The following is an 18,948-nucleotide window of genomic DNA, read 5'->3' on the forward strand; positions in this document are numbered from 1 at the left end:
CTGGAGATTAATCAGTAATCAACTCAATGACAGAGTATAAATTCACAGCAGACCTATCTCTGTTCATTGAAAGTTTGTCAGCATCCCTCCTCCACCCCATCTCCTCACTTCCAGTTCCATCTACACTTCCAGTTCCATCTACACTTACCAACTGGGGGGAGTACTTTGGGTTCGGGCCTAACTCCGAGCTCGGAGCCCTCCCCCCGGACAGCACGCCAAATACGCATAAACTTATTGTATTAATTATATGTAGATGTGAACTCGTGAAAAAAATACAATATAAAAAAAACAACACATTTTTTAATGGCTCGTTGTCAAGGTTTTTTCACATCAACACCTGCAAGTGACCACTAGGTGTCACCGTTGAGATGGGTGTCGGATTGTTTCGAAGCCTCAAAACAATATGGCACATTTGCTTCAACTGTTTCAGTGTTTCAGGAAGCCTCAATCTGCCCATCACTACACAAGAGTAATCCACGGGACAGGCAAGAAATCCAAAAAACCAAGAGACAAGAAAACCAGGGAAAACGCTCAGAAGTGCAGTGCAACAACATACAAAACTTCGCAGTGAGTGAATGAATGAACATGGTATAAATAAGCTGAGACTAACAGGGTAATGAGACACAGGTGAATGCAATCAGTGATGATGAGTCCGGGCAGTGAGTTATGGGAAATGTAGTTTGTGAGGGAATGATAATAGTCTGGTGTGGAGTACCCTCTGGTGGCTCTCAAGGGCACTCCAGCTGGTGACCGTTACAAACATAGTACATACCTGTCATTTCCAAGATGTTTGATTTTTCATTTTACCATGGTCATGTACAGAGACTCATCTGGTCCCTGTAAAAAAAGATAAACTATAGTGTGGCGAGGGGGGTGTGGTTCAGCGACGTCTGTGACAGGAGAGAGAGTCGGGAGACGAGTGGCACGTAAGTAGGTCAAGCGCATAATGATGTTGTTACAACCTCTTGGCTCAAGGAGCAGCAACATGAATGGGGAGGCCAAACACATAATCAAATTTGTACAAATAAGTAATTTAATTAGAAAGAACAGACATAACTACATTTAAAGTAAAAGACAAAAATCTACAAAAACAACCACATCAAGCCTTGGACTGGAGAGTGTGAGAAAGTCAGCATGTCCACCAAACAGCGAGACCAGCAAAGACCAAGCCCCAATCTTTTTCCTTCCCGAGGGTGAGAAAGCCAGCATCTTATAAGCAGCATTGTTAATCAACCAATTCTCCACACCTGCGACATCAATTAACCTAAAGACACAAAAGTGTTACCCAGAGACACCTACTGGACAAAACAAAGCACCACAGACCCTTGGATCGTAACAACGTACACCTGGATCTCGTTGCAGTAATTGCCGTGAGGAACCAGATAAAAGGTACCTGGAAGTGTGAAGCAAGAGAGTGGCTGTTGAATCGTGTGCACGCTGCTGGCTACAGAGAGTCAAAGAAATTGTTATCATGAAGCTGTTTGAAAGAGATTGTGTTTGGAGAGCGCTGAGAGCGCGACATTTGTTTTGAGAAATATTGCATAAAAAGGGACACGTTCCACAGCAAGCCAACCCTGTCTCCATCCTTCTTCCCACAACATTGAACCTTGCTACATATAGGCTGCATGATTTTGGGAATACATTTTAGATTTTTCTGGTTAAATTTGGGATTTAAAATTTACAAAATGCACACACACACACACACACACACACACATATACAGTGAGGAAAATAAGTATTTGAACACCCTGCTATTTTGCAAGTTCTCCCACTTAGAAATCATGGAGGGGTCTGAAATTGTCATCGTAGGTGCATGTCCACTTTGAGAGACATAATCTAAAAAAAAAAAATCCAGAAATCACAATGTATGATATTTTTTAACTATTTATTTGTGTGATACAGCTGCAAATAAGTATTTGAACACCTGAGAAAATCAATGTTAATGTTTGGTACAGTAGCCTTTGTTTGCAATTACAGAGGTCAAGCGTTTCCTGTAGTTTTTCACCAGGTTTGCACACACTGCAGGAGGGATTTTGGCCCACTCCTGCACACAGATCTTCTCTAGATCAGTCAGGTTTCTGGGCTGTCGCTGAGAAACACGGAGTTTGGGCTCCCTCCAAAGATTCTCTATTGGGTTTAGGTCTGGAGACTGGCTAGGCCACGCCAGAACCTTGATATGCTTCTTACAGAGCCACTCCTTGGTTATCCTGGCTGTGTGCTTCGGGTCATTAAGACCCAGCCTCGACCCATCTTCAATGCTCTAACTGAGGGAAGGAGGTTGTTCCCCAAAATCTCGCAATACATGGCCCCGGTCATCCTCTCCTTAATACAGTGCAGTCACCCTGTCCCATGTGCAGAAAAACACCCCCAAAGCATGATGCTACCACCCCCATGCTTCACAGTAGGGATGGTGTTCTTGGGATGGTACTCATCATTCTTCTTCCTCCAAACACGTTTAGTGGAATTATGACCAAAAAGTTCTATTTTGGTCTCATCTGACCACATGACTTTCTCCCATGATCATCCAAATGGTCATTGGCAAACTTAAGACGGGCCTTGACATGTGCTGGTTTAAGCAGGGGAACCTTCCGTGCCATGCATGATTTCAAACCATGACGTCTTAGTGTATTTCCAACAGTAACCTTGGAAATGGTGGTCCCAGCTCTTTTCAGGTCATTGACCAGCTCCTCCCATGTAGTTCTGGGCTGATTTCTCACCTTTCTTAGGATCATTGAGACCCCACGAGGTGAGATTTTGCATGGAGCCCCAGTCCGAGGGAGATTGACAGTCATGTTTAGCTTCTTCCATTTTCTAATGATTGCTCCAACAGTGGACCTTTTTTCACCAAGCTGCTTGGCAATTTCCCCGTAGCCCTTTCCAGCCTTGTGGAGGTGTACAATTTTGTCTCTAGTGTCTTTGGACAGCTCTTTGGTCTTGGCCATGTTAGTAGTTGGATTCTTACTGATCGTATGGTATGGACAGGTGTCTTTATGCAGCTAACGACCTCGAACAGGTGCATCTAATTTAGGATAATAAATGGAGTGGAGGTGGACATTTAAAAGGCAGACTAACAGGTCTTTGAGGGTCAGAATTCTAGCTGATAGACAGGTGTTCAAATACTTATTTGCAGCTGTATCATACAAATAAATAGTTAAAAAATCATATATTGTGATTTCTGGATTTTTTTTTTTTAGATTATGTCTCTCACAGTGGACATGCACCTACGATGACAATTTCAGACCCCTCCATGATTTCCAAGTGGGAGAACTTGCAAAATAGCAGGGTGTTCAAATACTTATTTTCCTCACTGTATATATATATATATATATATATATATAATGATAAATTCGTTGTGCCTTATGCATATACGTGTAGGGCTGCATAAAATAATAATAACAATAGCCTATAGCAGGTGGACTATAAATCGTTAAAAATAAACACTTAAGTAACAACTACACTAGAGAAAAATATATGGATTATCATATGTTACTTTTAATGTTTCCATTCATTTAAATGAGATTGGAGTAAAAACATGAAGCCTAATGTTTGCCGCATTTTGCTTTTCCAACGCACAGCGCGTGCAGAGAACATTTACAGAAGCGATTGAGCCCCTCCAAACTATGAAACATTATTGTTACCACATTACACATATCTACATTTGAGCATATATTCACAAACACAGTACAGTAAACACGGGTCTAAACATTACAGTAAACACTCATACTAGCCTACTTTAATATCATGCTGTGTTTTATTATCGAACATAAAAACATCCTTGTGTACGTATATATAAATTTAGCAATAGGCTTTTTACTCTAATCTCATTTCCTAACGTACATTTTAGTCTGGCACCAGTTTGACTAGTTGCTACAATGTAAAGTTTATATAACAATAACATGCTTACTATTACTATTATTAAAGAGGAAATGTCTTACCTTAAAAATCGTTCTCATCTTCAAATCGTGTTCTTCTAATTCTTCTCAGGTAAATCCAAGGTAAACAGGTCAGGACAGCACAAACACAACGTGTCTTCCAAACTCGATGAAAAGCAGAGGAGGACTGAAGTCTCTGATTCTTTATTTAGAGGTGATGAGGGCGTTTACAGCTCTGCGTTCCTTCACGTGAACTATTTGCATGTCAATCGCTCGTGTGCGCGTGGGTGTGGTCACATTAGAGTTAATGAGTACAGACTGAAGATACTGTACATGTCGTTGCTTTCATACCGATTACTTAAACAGAGAATATTTGTTTTTGATATAATTTACAAAATTTAAAAATAGAGACTCCAAGCTTTATAAAGACATACATCTCAAGTCTGTGTGACAAACATTCACTGAGTTTCACTGAGATCATTTTATGTCGTGTTTCATAATGAAATTCACACTGAGAGAGACGGCCCCGGCGCGACCACCGACCCCAGGGGGTTAATTATGTTCATCTGCACCTCCTTATCACCTCCAGCATGACATAATATTAGGGCATTGTACTGTCGGCGAGGTGGAGGACGACGGAGTAAATACACTGCAGCCCTTCCACTCCACTCCCTCCATCATAATATCATCTGCACCAAGCCTATGCCCACAACGGATCTGGAACCGCAGCCCACCACAGACCCGTAGCTGATGCCCGCCACTGACCAAGAGCCTGAGCCGATGCCCACTACAGAGTCAATTCCTACAGCCATGTCTGTCACCTGAGCCAATTCAGTCTGAGCAGGTGTGTGAGCCGATTCCTGTATACGTTCCAGTGGGAATATTAACTGAATATGAAGGCATGGAGTGAAGCCCTGTCCATACTCTGGGCGCTGCTGTGGATATGATAAACTTGAACCCTTGTGGGATTAAGGAATATGAAGAGATTATTTCCAAACCTGCTCCCACCCAGCCTCCCACTCCCACCTCCTCTGCTTATGCCATCCAGTTCTCGAGCCTTGTCTTTGCTGGCTCTTTTCAGCCCTTCGAATCCTCCCTCATTGGCATCACCTAGCAACTCGGATCTGCCTGGGGCTCCCAGTTCACAAGCTTCGCCAAAAGATGTCATTCCCCTGGCTTTATCTCAATCCTCTGAGCCCATCACTCCACCTTGGCCCATCGACCAGTCGACTCTACCTTGGCCCCTCTCCCCCTCGGCTCCTCCTGGGATCGTCATCCTTATGGCTTCACCGGGCCATCTCACCCCTCCGGCTCTGTCTTGGTCAGTCCATTTTCTCTTAATCCAGGGGTCTCCAGTCCTGCAAAGTATAGCTCCAACCCCACATAAACACACCTGCTAATCAAGGTCTTACTAGGCAAATTCAAAACTACTAGGCAGGAGGGTTGAGGCAAGTTGGAGCTAAACTTTGTAGGACAGTGGCCCTCCAGGAGCAGCATTGTACAACCCTGTCTTAATCTAAGCATAGTTTAACCAAAGCTGTCAAAGGACAGATCATAGTTTATGTGTGCAGTAAATTGTGGTCATAATTCAATTTTGACTAAATGAGTTATTCTATTCTGCCTTTGCATAACAGTCTAATCATATTTCAAGGCTCCTTTCTTGAGATTTTTCCAGGGACATAAATTGGTGGTAGCCCTATACTGGAAATGTGAAAATATCCAGATTCGATCTTTCATTTTTATTGTATGTTAACATGGATACATTTTTAAGTGGAATGGAAGGCGATGGATTGGACTTATTGCTCTTACAGTAGTGCACTCGCCTGCTGTTTGTTAGAACAGATGATGTCTTACATAGGCAGAATGTAAGAGTAAACTAGCTTTATTAGATTCGCTAATCCACTATATTGTATAGATCAGATTGATCAGGTCTATGCATATTTAAGTAGTGGGTGGATTTGAGAGGTTGTATTGTTGAATGGGGTGGTCGCTGTGCTTTCTGAACGTATAAAACTGAGTCGTGTCAGTGACAAGGACCAGGGGGCTAAACTAACAAGCATCCTCACACAGAATCTATCCAACTGAGGAGTGACAAACATGGAAAATCAAACAATCCAATACTGCTTTCCAAACAACAATTTGTCTTGTACCAGAAGTATCCGACCTGAAGCAGAGTACATTATTGTGTACATTTTCATCGCTGTAACATCAGTGTTCACCGTGTTTCTGAACCTGTTGGTGATCATCTCCATCTCGCACTTCAAGCAGCTCCACACTCCCACCAATGTGCTGATCTTCTCTCTGGCAGTGGCTGATCTGATCGCAGGACTGATTCTCATGCCAGTGCAGGGAATGAAACTGATTGAGCCATGCTGGTACTTTGGAGAAATATTTTGCTCAGTATTCCTTTTTATTCTTTATGTTGTTGTCAATGCATCTCTTGGTAATATGATTATTATATCTGTGGATCGATACATTGCTGTGAATGACCCTTTGCGATATCCAATAAGAGTCAATAATAACAGAGCTGTTGTTTCTATTGTTGTAAACTGGTTATTCAATTTCTTTTATGCGTTTTATCTGTTGTATGAGTTTTTACTGTATCCAGAGAGGAACCACACATGTATTGGAGAATGCATACTTGTTGTTACATTGGAAAATATTATAATAGATGCTTTTGTTTGTTTAGTGGCTCCTTGTTGTATAATTATTCCTCTATATGTGAAAATCTGCTTTGTAGCAAAACGGCAAGCTAAGCATTTAAATTCAGTCACAGAAAAAAAGGCCAAATCAGAAAAAAAGGCTGCAAGAACCTTAGGGATTGTAGTACTGGGTTATCTTCTTTTTTGGACACCGTACTACATAGTTACTCTTTCTTTTGGGCATGATGAAAATGACACTCTTATAATTAACATAATGTATTGGATGTTATGCTTGAATTCCTGTATGAATCCACTTATATATGCAATGTTTTATCAATGGTTTAGAGTGTCAGCAAAATACATTTTGACACTGAAAATATGTGAACCTTCATCGGCATACTTAAATCTGTTCCCAGAAGAGAAATGATCACTTACACTTTTGCATGAAGCACAATTGTAAATTCCGTCAGTCTATGACTGGAATAGTTCGGGTTCTTGTGTTAAGCACTTCCTTATCAAACATTAGATGACACCAGAATCTGTGCAACACCTATGTTTGTGAATAGTTTAAATATTCTGCCTATTATGTATGAACATTGAGAACATGAACATGTGTGAGTAACAGTGAGTAACATTTTTGCTCTCTTGAAGGCCTTAAAATGACTAAGTCAACTACACCATTATCTTTAAATACAAAGTAATCTTTTTTTTTAAGAAAACAAGACAATGAAAAATATTTCAATTGAATTGTGGCCACAATTTTTTCTGTTATAATGAGCTGAAATAAATATGTTCAGATATGTGTTTGTGTGATATGTTTGTGTAAAAACATATACAGTGTTGCCATCTTTGCTCTGTGTCTGAATTTCTGCATTTGTCCATGTTGTATGTGGTCATATTTCATAATGATAGGTTTATATATATATATATAGTAAATTTCATGCACAATGGTAATACAGCACCCTTTACATTTGACTTATTTAAGATATAGATTTAAAAACCACCTTTAAACCACGCGGGTTTAAACCACCTTTAAAAAATCAGGTAATTCAATGAATGAATAAACTGAACAAAGCATTTATCTAGCTCTTCTAGACACTACTGTACACTCAAAGGATCAGTCTCTCTTCTCAACCTCCACTAGATATTTATCTGTGAAGTGAATTGAAGTGCATATCCAACAGTGACCTGAGAGTCTGAACATAAACATCATCATCATCATCATCAAATCAGTATTTGTCTTTATCCTTTATCCAACACCGACATGGTATGAGCTTTTTGTTTCTTTTTCTTCCTCTGGTTTGCTCACTGGAGGAATAAAGGATTAAAGAATTATGGAATAACTTTCTAGTGCCTCCCCGATAAACATACTATGTCTAATCTTATCCGACAAGTAATGACTGATACTAACTGTTGCATTTACAAAAATATATTTATACAATAATACTATATTAGCTGTACCTTCTCTTCGACTGTCATTTCTATCATATTCTCTCATTCTTTTTCCTCTCATTTTCTTGCTCTGTTTCTCATTCTGTCCCAAAAAAGCTTGTTTCTGCCACGGAATAAAAAACACAAAAGGCAATTGTGACTTTTTATCTCACGATTCAGACTTTTTCTTTTCTTTTTTTTTCATAAATGTGAGATGTAAACATGCAATTGTGAGAAATAAAGTCAGCATTGTGAGATCTATTGCGTTTCTTTAGTCTCAAGTCTTGCCCACATAAAAATCAGGCGTGTGCACAATACGCACAACTTTAATGGCTTTATCAGATTATTCGAGAGATTATGCCCATTTCAGTGCGTTTGGAATTTTAAATGAACACTGACTAGTTACTTGAAGAAAAAAAAATCCTCTGTTTTTGAAAAAAGAAAATTGTCACTGAAATAAGGTCATGAAACCCATAGCCTACTGATTATTGCTTCACAAGACTTTTGAAACTTGCATCACGTAGCTTAGAATATTTGCTTTAAAACTATGTGAAAACCATCCTGCCTACTCATTCAGATAAGACAATATATTGATTTAAACTTTGTAAGATGTTTTGTGTAAGAAAGCTTTATGCGATCATCATGAATATTGATGTGTTTCATACCTAAAAAAGACAAAGACCCTCCCATAATGGCCCTATCAGGTGCTATCAGGCCCTATCATTATGAGGATCCTTGCACAAAGAATGAGGAGAGATTTAAAAAAGAATGGCTTTTTGATTGTTTGGATTTATTTACAATACAACATAATCCAAAGATACACAACAAAGGACAAAAAAGCACATTATTGAACACACAGATCTAAAGACAGAGACTTGAACAGTCACATAACTTTGTGCCATTCATGAAACATTGATACGAACTGCTCCGAGACACAAGGGTAGAGGATCCAAAAGCAGCTTTTATTAAAGGGGTTATCGTAGTCCAACAAGCAGAGGGTCAAGCACAGGAAGACAGTCCAAACAAACAAACAAACAAACAAACAGACAAAACAAAACAAAACAAAACAAAACAAAACAAAACAGGCAGGGGTCAGAGGATTACACAAGAGTAATCCACGGGACAGGCAAGAAACCAAAAAACCAAGAGACAAGAAAACCAGGGAAAACGCTCAGAAGTGCAGTGCAACAACATACAAAACTTCGCAGTGAGTGAATGAGTGAACATGGTATAAATAAGCTGAGACTAACAGGGTGATGAGACACAGGTGAAAATCAGTGCAATCAGTGATGATGAGTCCGGGCAGTGAGTTATGGAAAATGTAGTTTGTGAGGGAGTGATAATAGTCTGGTGTGGATTACCCTCTGGTGGCTCTCAAGGGCACTCCAGCTGGTGACCGTTACATAGACCCCCCTCAAAGGAGCAGCTTCCAGACGCTCTAAAATTGTCCAGGAGGGAGGTGGAGCGGAGGCGGACCTGGGGGCGGAATGGAGGGCTAGGCCCGTGGAGCGGAAGAGGACCTGGAGACTGCAGCAAGATGGGAGGCCAGGGCGGAGCAGGCAGTGTAGGCGACCAGGGCGGAGCAGGCAGTGCAGGCGACCAGGGCGGAGGAGACGACCCTTCAGGCGGCCAGGGAGGAGACGACCCTTCAGGAGGCCAGGGAAGAGACGACCCTTCAGGAGGCCAGGGAGGAGCAGGCTGTGCAGACGGCCAGGGAGGAGACAACCCTTCAGGCGGCCAGGGCGTAGCAGACGGTTCAGGGGGACCAGGCAGACCTGGCAGTTCAGGGCTACAGGGTGGACCAGACAGCTTAGGAGACCATGGCGGCGCGGCTTCCATGGGCCTAACAAGGGACCTCCTTACCCCCCCCCCCTCCCCTCCCTCCCTAAACATTTCCTTGGGGGCGGCTATGGGGTTATGGGCAGGAACAGACACTGGCTCAGGGACAGGAACAGACAGCGTGGCAGCAGCCATATCTGCTGAGGGATCAGGTTCAGGCATGTCGACGGCCATCTCTGCTGAGGGCTCAGGTTCAGGCGTGTCGGTGGCCATCTCTGCTGAGGTCCGGAGACACTGGCTCGGCGGCGGCCATCTTGTCCGGAGACACTGGCTCGGCTGTGGCCATCTTGTCCGGAAACACTGGCTCGGCGGCGGCCATCTTGTCCGGAGACACTGGCTCGGTGGCGGCCATCTTGTTCGGAGACACTGGCTCGGCGGCAGCCATCTTGTCCGGAGACACTGGCTCGGCTGCAGCCATCTTGTCCGGAGACACTGGCTCGGCGGCGGCCATCTTGTCGCCGGAGACACTGGCTCAGCAGGTGTGAGGTGAGCAGTCTCTGGCTCGGCAGACGTGACGTGAACAGTCTCTGGATTGGCAGCGGCCATCTTGTCCAGAGACACTGGCACGACAGACGTGACATGAACAGCGTGGCAGCAGCCATATCTGCTGTGGGATCAGGTTCAGGCATGTCGACGGCCATCTCTGCTGAGGGCTCAGGTTCAGGCGTGTCGGTGGCCATCTCTGCTGAGGTCCGGAGACACTGGCTCGGCGGCGGCCATCTTGTTCGGAGACACTGGCTCGGCTGCGGCCATCTTGTCCGGAAACACTGGCTCGGCGGCGGCCATCTTGTCCGGAGACACTGGCTCGGTGGCGGCCATCTTGTTCGGAAACACTGGCTCGGCGGCAGCCATCTTGTCCGGAGACACTGGCTCGGCTGCAGCCATCTTGTCCGGAGACACTGGCTCGGCGGCGGCCATCTTGTCGCCGGAGACACTGGCTCAGCAGGTGTGAGGTGAGCAGTCTCTGGCTCGGCAGACGTGACGTGAACAGTCTCTGGATTGGCAGCGGCCATCTTGTCCAGAGACACTGGCTCGACAGACGTGACATGAACAGCGTGGCAGCAGCCATATCTGCTGAGGGATCAGGTTCAGGCATGTCGGCGGCCATCTCTGCTGAGGGCTCAGGTTCAGGCGTGTCGGTGGCCATCTCTGCTGAGGTCCGGAGACACTGGCTCGGCGGCGGCCATCTTGTCCGGAGACACTGGCTCGGCGGCGGCCATCTTGTCCGGAGACACTGGCTCGGCGGCGGCCATCTTGTCCGGAGACACTGGCTCGGCTGCGGCCAACTTGTCCAGAGACACTGGCTCGGCGGCGGCCATCTTGTCCGGAGACACTGGCTCGGCGGCGGCCATCTTGTCCGGAGACACTGGCTCGGCTGGGGCCATCTTGTCCGGAAACACTGGCTCGGCGGCGGCCATCTTGTCCGGAGACACTGGCTCGGCGGCGGCCATCTTGTCGCCGCAGACAGTGGCTCGGCAGGTGTGAGGTGAGCAGTCTCTGGCTCGGCAGGTGTCAAGTCAAGTCAAGTCATCTTCATTTATATAGCGCTTTTAACAATGTAGATTGTCTCAAAGCAGCTTTACAGAGATAAGCGTATAATTTAAGGTAACAGAGATTGTTTCGGCTTTACAGCAGAGTTAAGTTATTTCCATCTAAAGTTAGTTTTAGATGGAAATAACTTAACTAACTTAGGTGTGAGGTGAGCAGTCTCTGGCTCGGCAGACGTGACGTGAACAATCTCTGGATTGGCAGCGGCCATCTTGTCCGGAGACACTGGCTCGACAGACGTGACATGAACAGTCTCTGGCTCGGCAGACGTGACATGAAGCTCAGGCTGAGGGTATACTTTCGGTTTGCGGGGCTCCTCTGCAAACCCAAAGTGAGAGGTGAACCGGCCAGCAACAGAGCATTGACAATATACTGTTTAAGACTCCAGCTAGGGTGATGAAGTGGCATAAGGGAGCTGAGCGGCTCGGATACTCCTCCATGGAAAAATATCATTAGGCAAACTTCATCAAAAGATGTTAAATGTGCCAACTTAATAAAGTCAATGATATATGTGACCAGTCACGGAAAGTAGGGACACAAGTCGGTTTTGGGGCATTTTGAGTTATTCACATATTCTGAAAGTGTAGTATTCAAGCTTTCCAACGATGTATAACACATGGAAATCTGATAATATTTGGAGAAGTTGTGGCCATTTGAAGGTAGGCACTCAAAAAAACTGAAATGGTAGAAATCTGCTTCTAAAGATTGGCAAGTTCTCACGCTTCTGGGAATGACAATAGGGCTCATTTACATCTCATTTAGATAAGACATACCCCCTGTAAAGCTCCCCCGTCTCCCCCTCCCCCCTGAATGTCCCAATTCTACAAATTCTCTAAATAAAACATCTCCAGTTAACTGGCAGAGCATTCATTTAGTTCGTTTTTTAAATAAGATACTAGCGCTGAAATGCGTTTTTTTTTAATCAAGTGATCAAAGTGCTCGTTGCTGGTGTGATCAGTGGCGCAGATACAGTGTTTACTCGTGTGGCTCGCGCGCACACTGCATTGTATTCACTCGACGCGCGCTTCAATCCGTTGCGGATACTCTCTATTTGTTCTGCTGAAATAACAAAATAATTCAAACGTTTGCATGTCCCAGCTTGATATACAACCACTGATGAACATAATCGTTTTGAAGAGAGAAAAAAAACTATACAAGAAAAAAAAAAACTTATTTAAGGGCGGATTCGAACTGTCAACCTCTGACACGGCTGGCGAACGCTCTACCACTGTACCATTCATATGCATGTTGACAACATTGGCGGATCTATATGTTCACACTGACAACTGTATTAGGCTACATCTCATTAAACGACAAATTAAACCCCATTTTAACCCCATGTAAGCAACTATTTAAATCGATTGCTGGACATCGTAATGTTATTGGCGTCCATCTTCATTGAATTTTGAAATCAGATAGAGCCGGCCCGAGCGCTGCATAATAAGTAGCCACGCCGGCAATTCAGTATGGAAATACACACCGACAATGACACGCCCCCTACTGCGTGCTAGAATCTCCGAAATCACGGAAAAGGTGATTTCAACATCAAAATGTACGCTTTTAAATACCAATACTGCTATCTCAAACATGGAGAGGCTTCTTCGTGATCTCAACTTACAGATTCTGCAAAAAAACGAAAATCACCAATTTTGAAAAAAAAAAAACGCTTCTTTCTCATTTTGCTCGAAAGTTGTGCTGCCGACTTGTGTCCTTGGTTTCCGTGACGGGTCACATATTCCTCAATGGGCCGGGCTCCCTGACGGAGACGCATAATCTGTGCTGCTGGATTATTCTTGGTGAGTTCTCGGCTGCTGGATCTATTTTCTGCAAAGTTTTCTGTTACGAACTGCTCCGAGACACGAGGGTAGAGGATCCAAAAGCAGCTTTTATTAAAGGGGTTATCCAGAATCGTAATCCAACAAGCAGAGGGTCAAGCACAGGAAGACAGTCCAAACAAACAAACAAACAAACAACAAAACAAAACAAAACAAAACAGGCAGTGGTCAGAGGCACAAAAGTAATCCACGGGACAGGCAAGAAATCCAAAAAACCAAGAGACAAGAAAACCAGGGAAAACGCTCAGAAGTGCAGTGCGACAACATACAAAACTTCGCAGTGAGTGAATGAGTGAACATGGTATAAATAGGCTGAGACTAACAGGGTAATGAGACACAGGTGAATGCAATCAGTGATGATGAGTCCGGGCAGTGAGTTATGGGAAATGTAGTTTGTGAGGGAGTGATAATAGTCTGGTGTGGAGTACCCTCTGGTGGCTCTCAAGGGCACTCCAGCTGGTGACCGTTACAAACATAGTACATACCTGTCATTTCCAAGATGTTTGATTTTTTATTTTACCATGGTCATGTACAGAGACTCATCTGGTCCCTGTAAAAAAAGATAAACTATAGTGTGGCGAGGGGGGTGTGGTTCAGCGACGTCTGTGACAGGAGAGAGAGTCGGGAGACGAGTGGCACGTAAGTAGGTCAAGTGCATAATGACGTACACCTGGATCCCGTTGCAGTAATTGCCGTGGGGAACCAGATAAAAGCTACCTGGAAGTGTGAAGCAAGAGAGTGGCTGTTGAATCGTGTGCACGCTGCTGGCTACAGAGAGTCAAAGAAATTGTTATCAAGAAGCTATTTGAAAGAGATTGTGTTTGGAGAGCGCTGAGAGCGCGACATTTGTTTTGAGAAATAGTGCATAAAAAGGGACACGTTCCACAGCAAGCCGACCCTGTCTCCATCCTTCTTCCCACAACATTGAACCTTGCTACATATAGGCTGCACGATTTTTCTTGTTAAATTTGGGATTTAAAATTACAAAATACACACACACACACACACACACATATATACAGTATATATATATATATATATATATATATATATATATATATATATATATATATATATATATATATATATATATATATAATGATAACCAGGTTTGTTGTGCCTTATTTCGTTGTGCCGGAATTTCCTTATATGGGTCCTAAGGGCACTTCTCCGGTAAGATCGCGGGCGCGCGTGCGCGCACTCGTAGACTAGAGCAAGAGAGTGAAAGCAGTTCGCCATCAAAGCGCCCTGCTCGGCTTTTGGGAAGTCAATGTCACCAAAGAAGTGTGTTTTTGGTTGCCAGGGCAAGACAACCCTGCACAGATTCCCAAAGAACCCAGCGTTAAGGAACCCGTGGATGGAGTTTGTTTTCCTGAGCATAAACGGAGTTGTGTAAGACTGTTGTTCCCTGCATTTCGACGATGATCGTTTTATAAACAAAGCCCAGATCGACGGATTTGCAGATCGTCTAATGCTTAAGGATCGAGCAGTCACAATGATAAAGGTTCGCGGTCGTGCGTTGGAACGGTGAGTAAAACTGTTGAACAAATGTCTGTGTGTTGTTAGCTAGGCGGGTAAGCACAGCTAAGCTTCGCCCACACGGCCCGCCCCCAGCCGCTCGTTTTTTTCCGGAAAGACTCGGTACAGCCTATCTTTCAATTAAAAATATAATAAAACAAAAGACTTTTTGGAGATATGAAGGATGCAATATTACTCTATAGGTACTCAAGATTAACAGGAGATTGAGTGAAAATGAGCATTTCACCCCCCCTTTAAGTAACAACTACACTAGAGAAAAATATATGCATAATCATGTTAATTCTAATGTTTCCATTCGTTGAAATGAGATTGGAGTAAAAAAATTAAGCCTAATGTTTGGCGCGTTTTGCTTTTCAAACGCACAGCGCGTGCAGAGAACATTTACAGAAGCGATTGAGCCCCTCCAAACTATGAAACATTATTGTTACCATATTACACATATCTACATTTGAGCATATATTCACAAACACAGTATTTAACAGTAAACACGGGTCTAAACATTATAATATTAACCATATTAGAGTAAACACTCATACTAGCCTACTTTAATATCATGCTGTGTTTTATTATCAAACATAAAAACATCCTTGTGTACATGTATATAAATTTAGCAATAGGCTTCATGTTTTTACTCCAATCTCATTTCCTAACGTACATTTTAGTCTGGCACCAGTTTGACTAGTTGCTACAATGTAAAGTTTATATAACAATAACATGCTCACTTACTATTACTAGTATTAAAGAGGATGTGTCTTACTTTAAAAATCTTTCTCATTTTCAAATCGCGTTCTTCGAATTCTTCTGAGGTAAATCCAAGGTAAACAGGTCAGGACAGCACAAACACAACGTGTCTTCCAAACTCGATGAAAAGCAGAGGAGGACTGAAGTCTCTGATTCTTTATTTAGAGGTGATGAGGGCGTTTACAGCTCTGCGTTCCTTCACGTGGACTATTTGCATGTCAATCGCTCGTGTGATCGTGGGTGTGGTCACATAAGAGTTAATGAGCACAGACTGAAGAAACTGTACATGTCGTTGCTTTCATACCGATTACTTACAGAATATTTGTTTTTGATATAATTTACATAATTTAAAAAAGAGACTCCAAGCTTTTTAAAGACATACGTCTCAAGTATGTGTGACAAACATTCACTGAGTTACAGATCATTTCAACACACAGAGTCGTGTTTCATAATGAACTTCACATTGAGAGAGACGGCAGAATGTGCATCATGTTTATTTTCTTTATTTTACGAACATTTAACAGTTTTGAATGATGTATAACACTTATACAGTATGTAAGATCAAAATCAACAGAGTATTTTGAGTCTCTTTTGCACTGATAAGAAAAAAAGCGAGCTGGTATTGCTGGCGTGACCTCCGACCCCAGGGGGTTAATTATTTTTAACTGCACCTCCTTGTTATCACCTCCAGCATGACATAATATTAGGGCATTGTACTCTCGGTGAGGTTTAGGACGACGGAGTAAATACACTGCAGCCCTTCCACTCCACTCCCTCCATCATAATATCATCTGCACTAAGTCTATGCCCACAACGGATCTGGAGCCGCAGCCCACCACAGATCCGGAGCATCTAATATTAACAGAATACGAAGGCATGGAGTGGAGCCCTGTCCATACTCCGGGCGCTGCTGTGGAAATGATGAACTTGATCAAGGTATAGGTATTAAGGAATAGGAAGAGATTATTTCCAAAACTGCTCCCACCCAGCCTCCCACTCCCACCTCCTCTGCTTATGCCATCCAGTTCTTGAGCCTTGTCTTTGCTGGCTCCTTTCAGCCCTTTGAATCCTCCCTCATTGGCATCACCTAGCAACTCGGATCTGCCTGGGGCTTCCAGTTCGCTAGCTCCGCCAAAAGATGTCATTCCCCTGGCTTTATCTCAATCCTCTGAGCCCATCACTCCACCTTGGCCCCTCTCCCCCTCGGCTCCTCCTGGGACCGTCATCCTTATGGCTTCACCGGGCCTCCTCACCCCTCCGGCTCTGTCTTGGTCAGTCCATTTTCTCTTAATTCAGGGGTCTCCAGTCCTGCAAAGTATAGCTCCAACCCCACATAAACACACCTGCTAATCAAGGTCTTACTAGGCAAATTCGAAACTACTAGGCAGGAGGGTTGAGGCAAGTTGGAGCTAAACTTTGTAGGACAGTGGCCCTCCAGGAGCAGCATTGTACAACCCTGTCTTAATCTAAGCATAGTTTAACCAAAGCTATCAAAGGACAGATCATAGTTTATGAGGACAAATTGTGGTCATAATTCAATTTTGACTAAATGAATTATTCTATTCTGCCTTTGCATAACAGTCTAATAATATTTCAAAGCTCCTTTTTTAAGATTATTTCCAGGGACATAAATTGGTTGTTGCCCTATACTGGAAATGTGAAAATATCCAGATTCAATCTTTAATTTTTATTGTATGTTAACATGGATATAATTTTGAGTGGAATGGAAGGCGATGGATTGCTCTTACAGTAGTGCACTTGCCTGCTGTTTGTTAGAACAGATGCTGTCTTACATAGGCAGAATGTAAGAGTAAACTAGCTTTATTAGATTCACTAATCCACTATATTGTATAGATCAGATTGATCAGGTCTATGCATATTTAAGTAGTGGGTGGATTTGAGGGGTTGTATTGTTGAATGGGGTGGTCGCTGTGCTTTCTGTACATATAAAACTGAGTCGTGTCAGTGACAAGGACCAGGGGGCTAAACTAACAAGCATCCTCACAGAGAATCTATCCAACTGGGGACTGACAAACATGGAAAATCAAACAATCCAATACTGCTTTCCAAACAACAATTTGTCTTGTACCAGAAGTATCCGACCTGAAGCAGAGTACATCATTGTGTACACTTTCTTCGCTGTAACATCAGTGTTCACCGTGTTTCTGAACCTGTTGGTGATCATCTCCATCTCGCACTTCAAGCAGCTCCACACTCCCACCAATGTGCTGATCTTCTCTCTGGCAGTGGCTGATCTGATCGCAGGACTGATCCTCATGCCAGTGCAGGGAATGAAACTGATTGAGCCATGCTGGTACTTTGGAGAAATATTTTGCCCAATATTCCTTCTTATTCTTTATATTATTGTCGATGTATCTCTTTGTAATATGGTTATTATTTCTGTGGATAGATACATTGCTGTGACTGACCCTTTGCGATATACAATAAGAGTCAATAATAACAGAGCTGTTGTTTCTATTGTTGTAAACTGGTTTCTCAACTTCTTTTATGCGTTTTATCTGGTGTATGAGTTTTTACGGTATCCAGAGAGGAACCACACATGTATTGGAGAATGCATACTTGTTGTTACATTGGAAAATATTATAACAGATGCTTTTGTTTGTTTAGTGGCTCCTTGTTGCATAATTATTCCTTTATATGTGAAAATCTGCTTTGTAGCAAAACGGCAAGCTAAGCATTTAAATTCAGTCACAGAAAAAAAGGCCAAATCAGAAAAAAAGGCTACAAGAACCTTAGGGATTGTAGTACTGGTTTATCTTCTTTGCTGGATGCCGTACTACATAGTTAGTCTTTCTTTTGGGAATGACGGAAATAACACTCTTATAATTGATGTAATGTTATGGATGATGTGCTTGAATTCCTGTATGAATCCACTTATATATGCAATGTTTTATCAATGGTTTAGAGTGTCAGCAAAATACATTTTGACACTGAAAATATGTGAACCTTCATCGGCATACTTAAATCTGTTCCCAGAAGAGAAATGATCACTTACACTCTTGCATGAAGCACAATTGTAAATTCCGTCTGTCTATGAATGTAATAGTTAGGGTTCTTGTGTTAAGCACTTCCTTATCAAACATTAGATGACACCAGAATCTGTGCAACACGTATGTTTGTGAATAGTTTAAATATTCTGCCTATTATGTATGAACATTGAGAACATGAACATGTGTGAGTAACAGTGAGTAACATTTTTGCTCTCTTGAAGGCCTTAAAATGACTAAGTCAACTACACCATTATCTTTAAATACAAAGTAATCTTTTTTTTAAGAAAAAAAGACAATGAAAAATATTTCAATTGAATTGTGGCCACAATTTTTTCTGTTGTAATGAGCTGAAATAAATATGTTCAGATATGTGTTTGTGTGATGTTTGTGTAAAAACATATACAGTGTTGTCATCTTTGCCCTGTGTCTGAATTTCTGCATTTGTCCATGTTGTATGTGGTCATATTTCATAATGGTAGGTTTATGTATG

The 18,948-nt window shown here is 42.7% G+C and overlaps 2 protein-coding genes across 2 annotated transcripts; both read left to right on the forward strand.

Moving 5' to 3' along the window:
- Positions 1-5,969: 5,969 nt before the first annotated feature.
- On the forward strand, positions 5,970-6,941 carry LOC308681662 (trace amine-associated receptor 7c-like; the record flags this gene model as incomplete). Its single annotated transcript, XM_081350743.1, has 1 exon — positions 5,970-6,941. The coding sequence occupies one exon, from the start codon at positions 5,970-5,972 to the stop codon at positions 6,939-6,941; it is 972 nt and encodes a 323-aa protein (XP_081206869.1).
- Positions 6,942-13,826: 6,885 nt separating this feature from the next.
- LOC308681663 (trace amine-associated receptor 13c-like) lies at positions 13,827-18,455 on the forward strand (the record flags this gene model as incomplete). The annotated part of the gene is made up of 3 exons (XM_081350744.1): positions 13,827-13,852; positions 16,506-16,718; positions 17,414-18,455. The coding sequence occupies 3 exons, from the start codon at positions 13,827-13,829 to the stop codon at positions 18,453-18,455; spliced, it is 1,281 nt and encodes a 426-aa protein (XP_081206870.1).
- Positions 18,456-18,948: the final 493 nt, after the last annotated feature.

The sequence above is a fragment of the Scardinius erythrophthalmus genome, assembly GCF_964197995.2.
Source record: "Scardinius erythrophthalmus genome assembly, chromosome: 21".
In the NCBI taxonomy this organism is placed as follows: Eukaryota; Metazoa; Chordata; class Actinopteri; order Cypriniformes; family Leuciscidae; genus Scardinius; species Scardinius erythrophthalmus.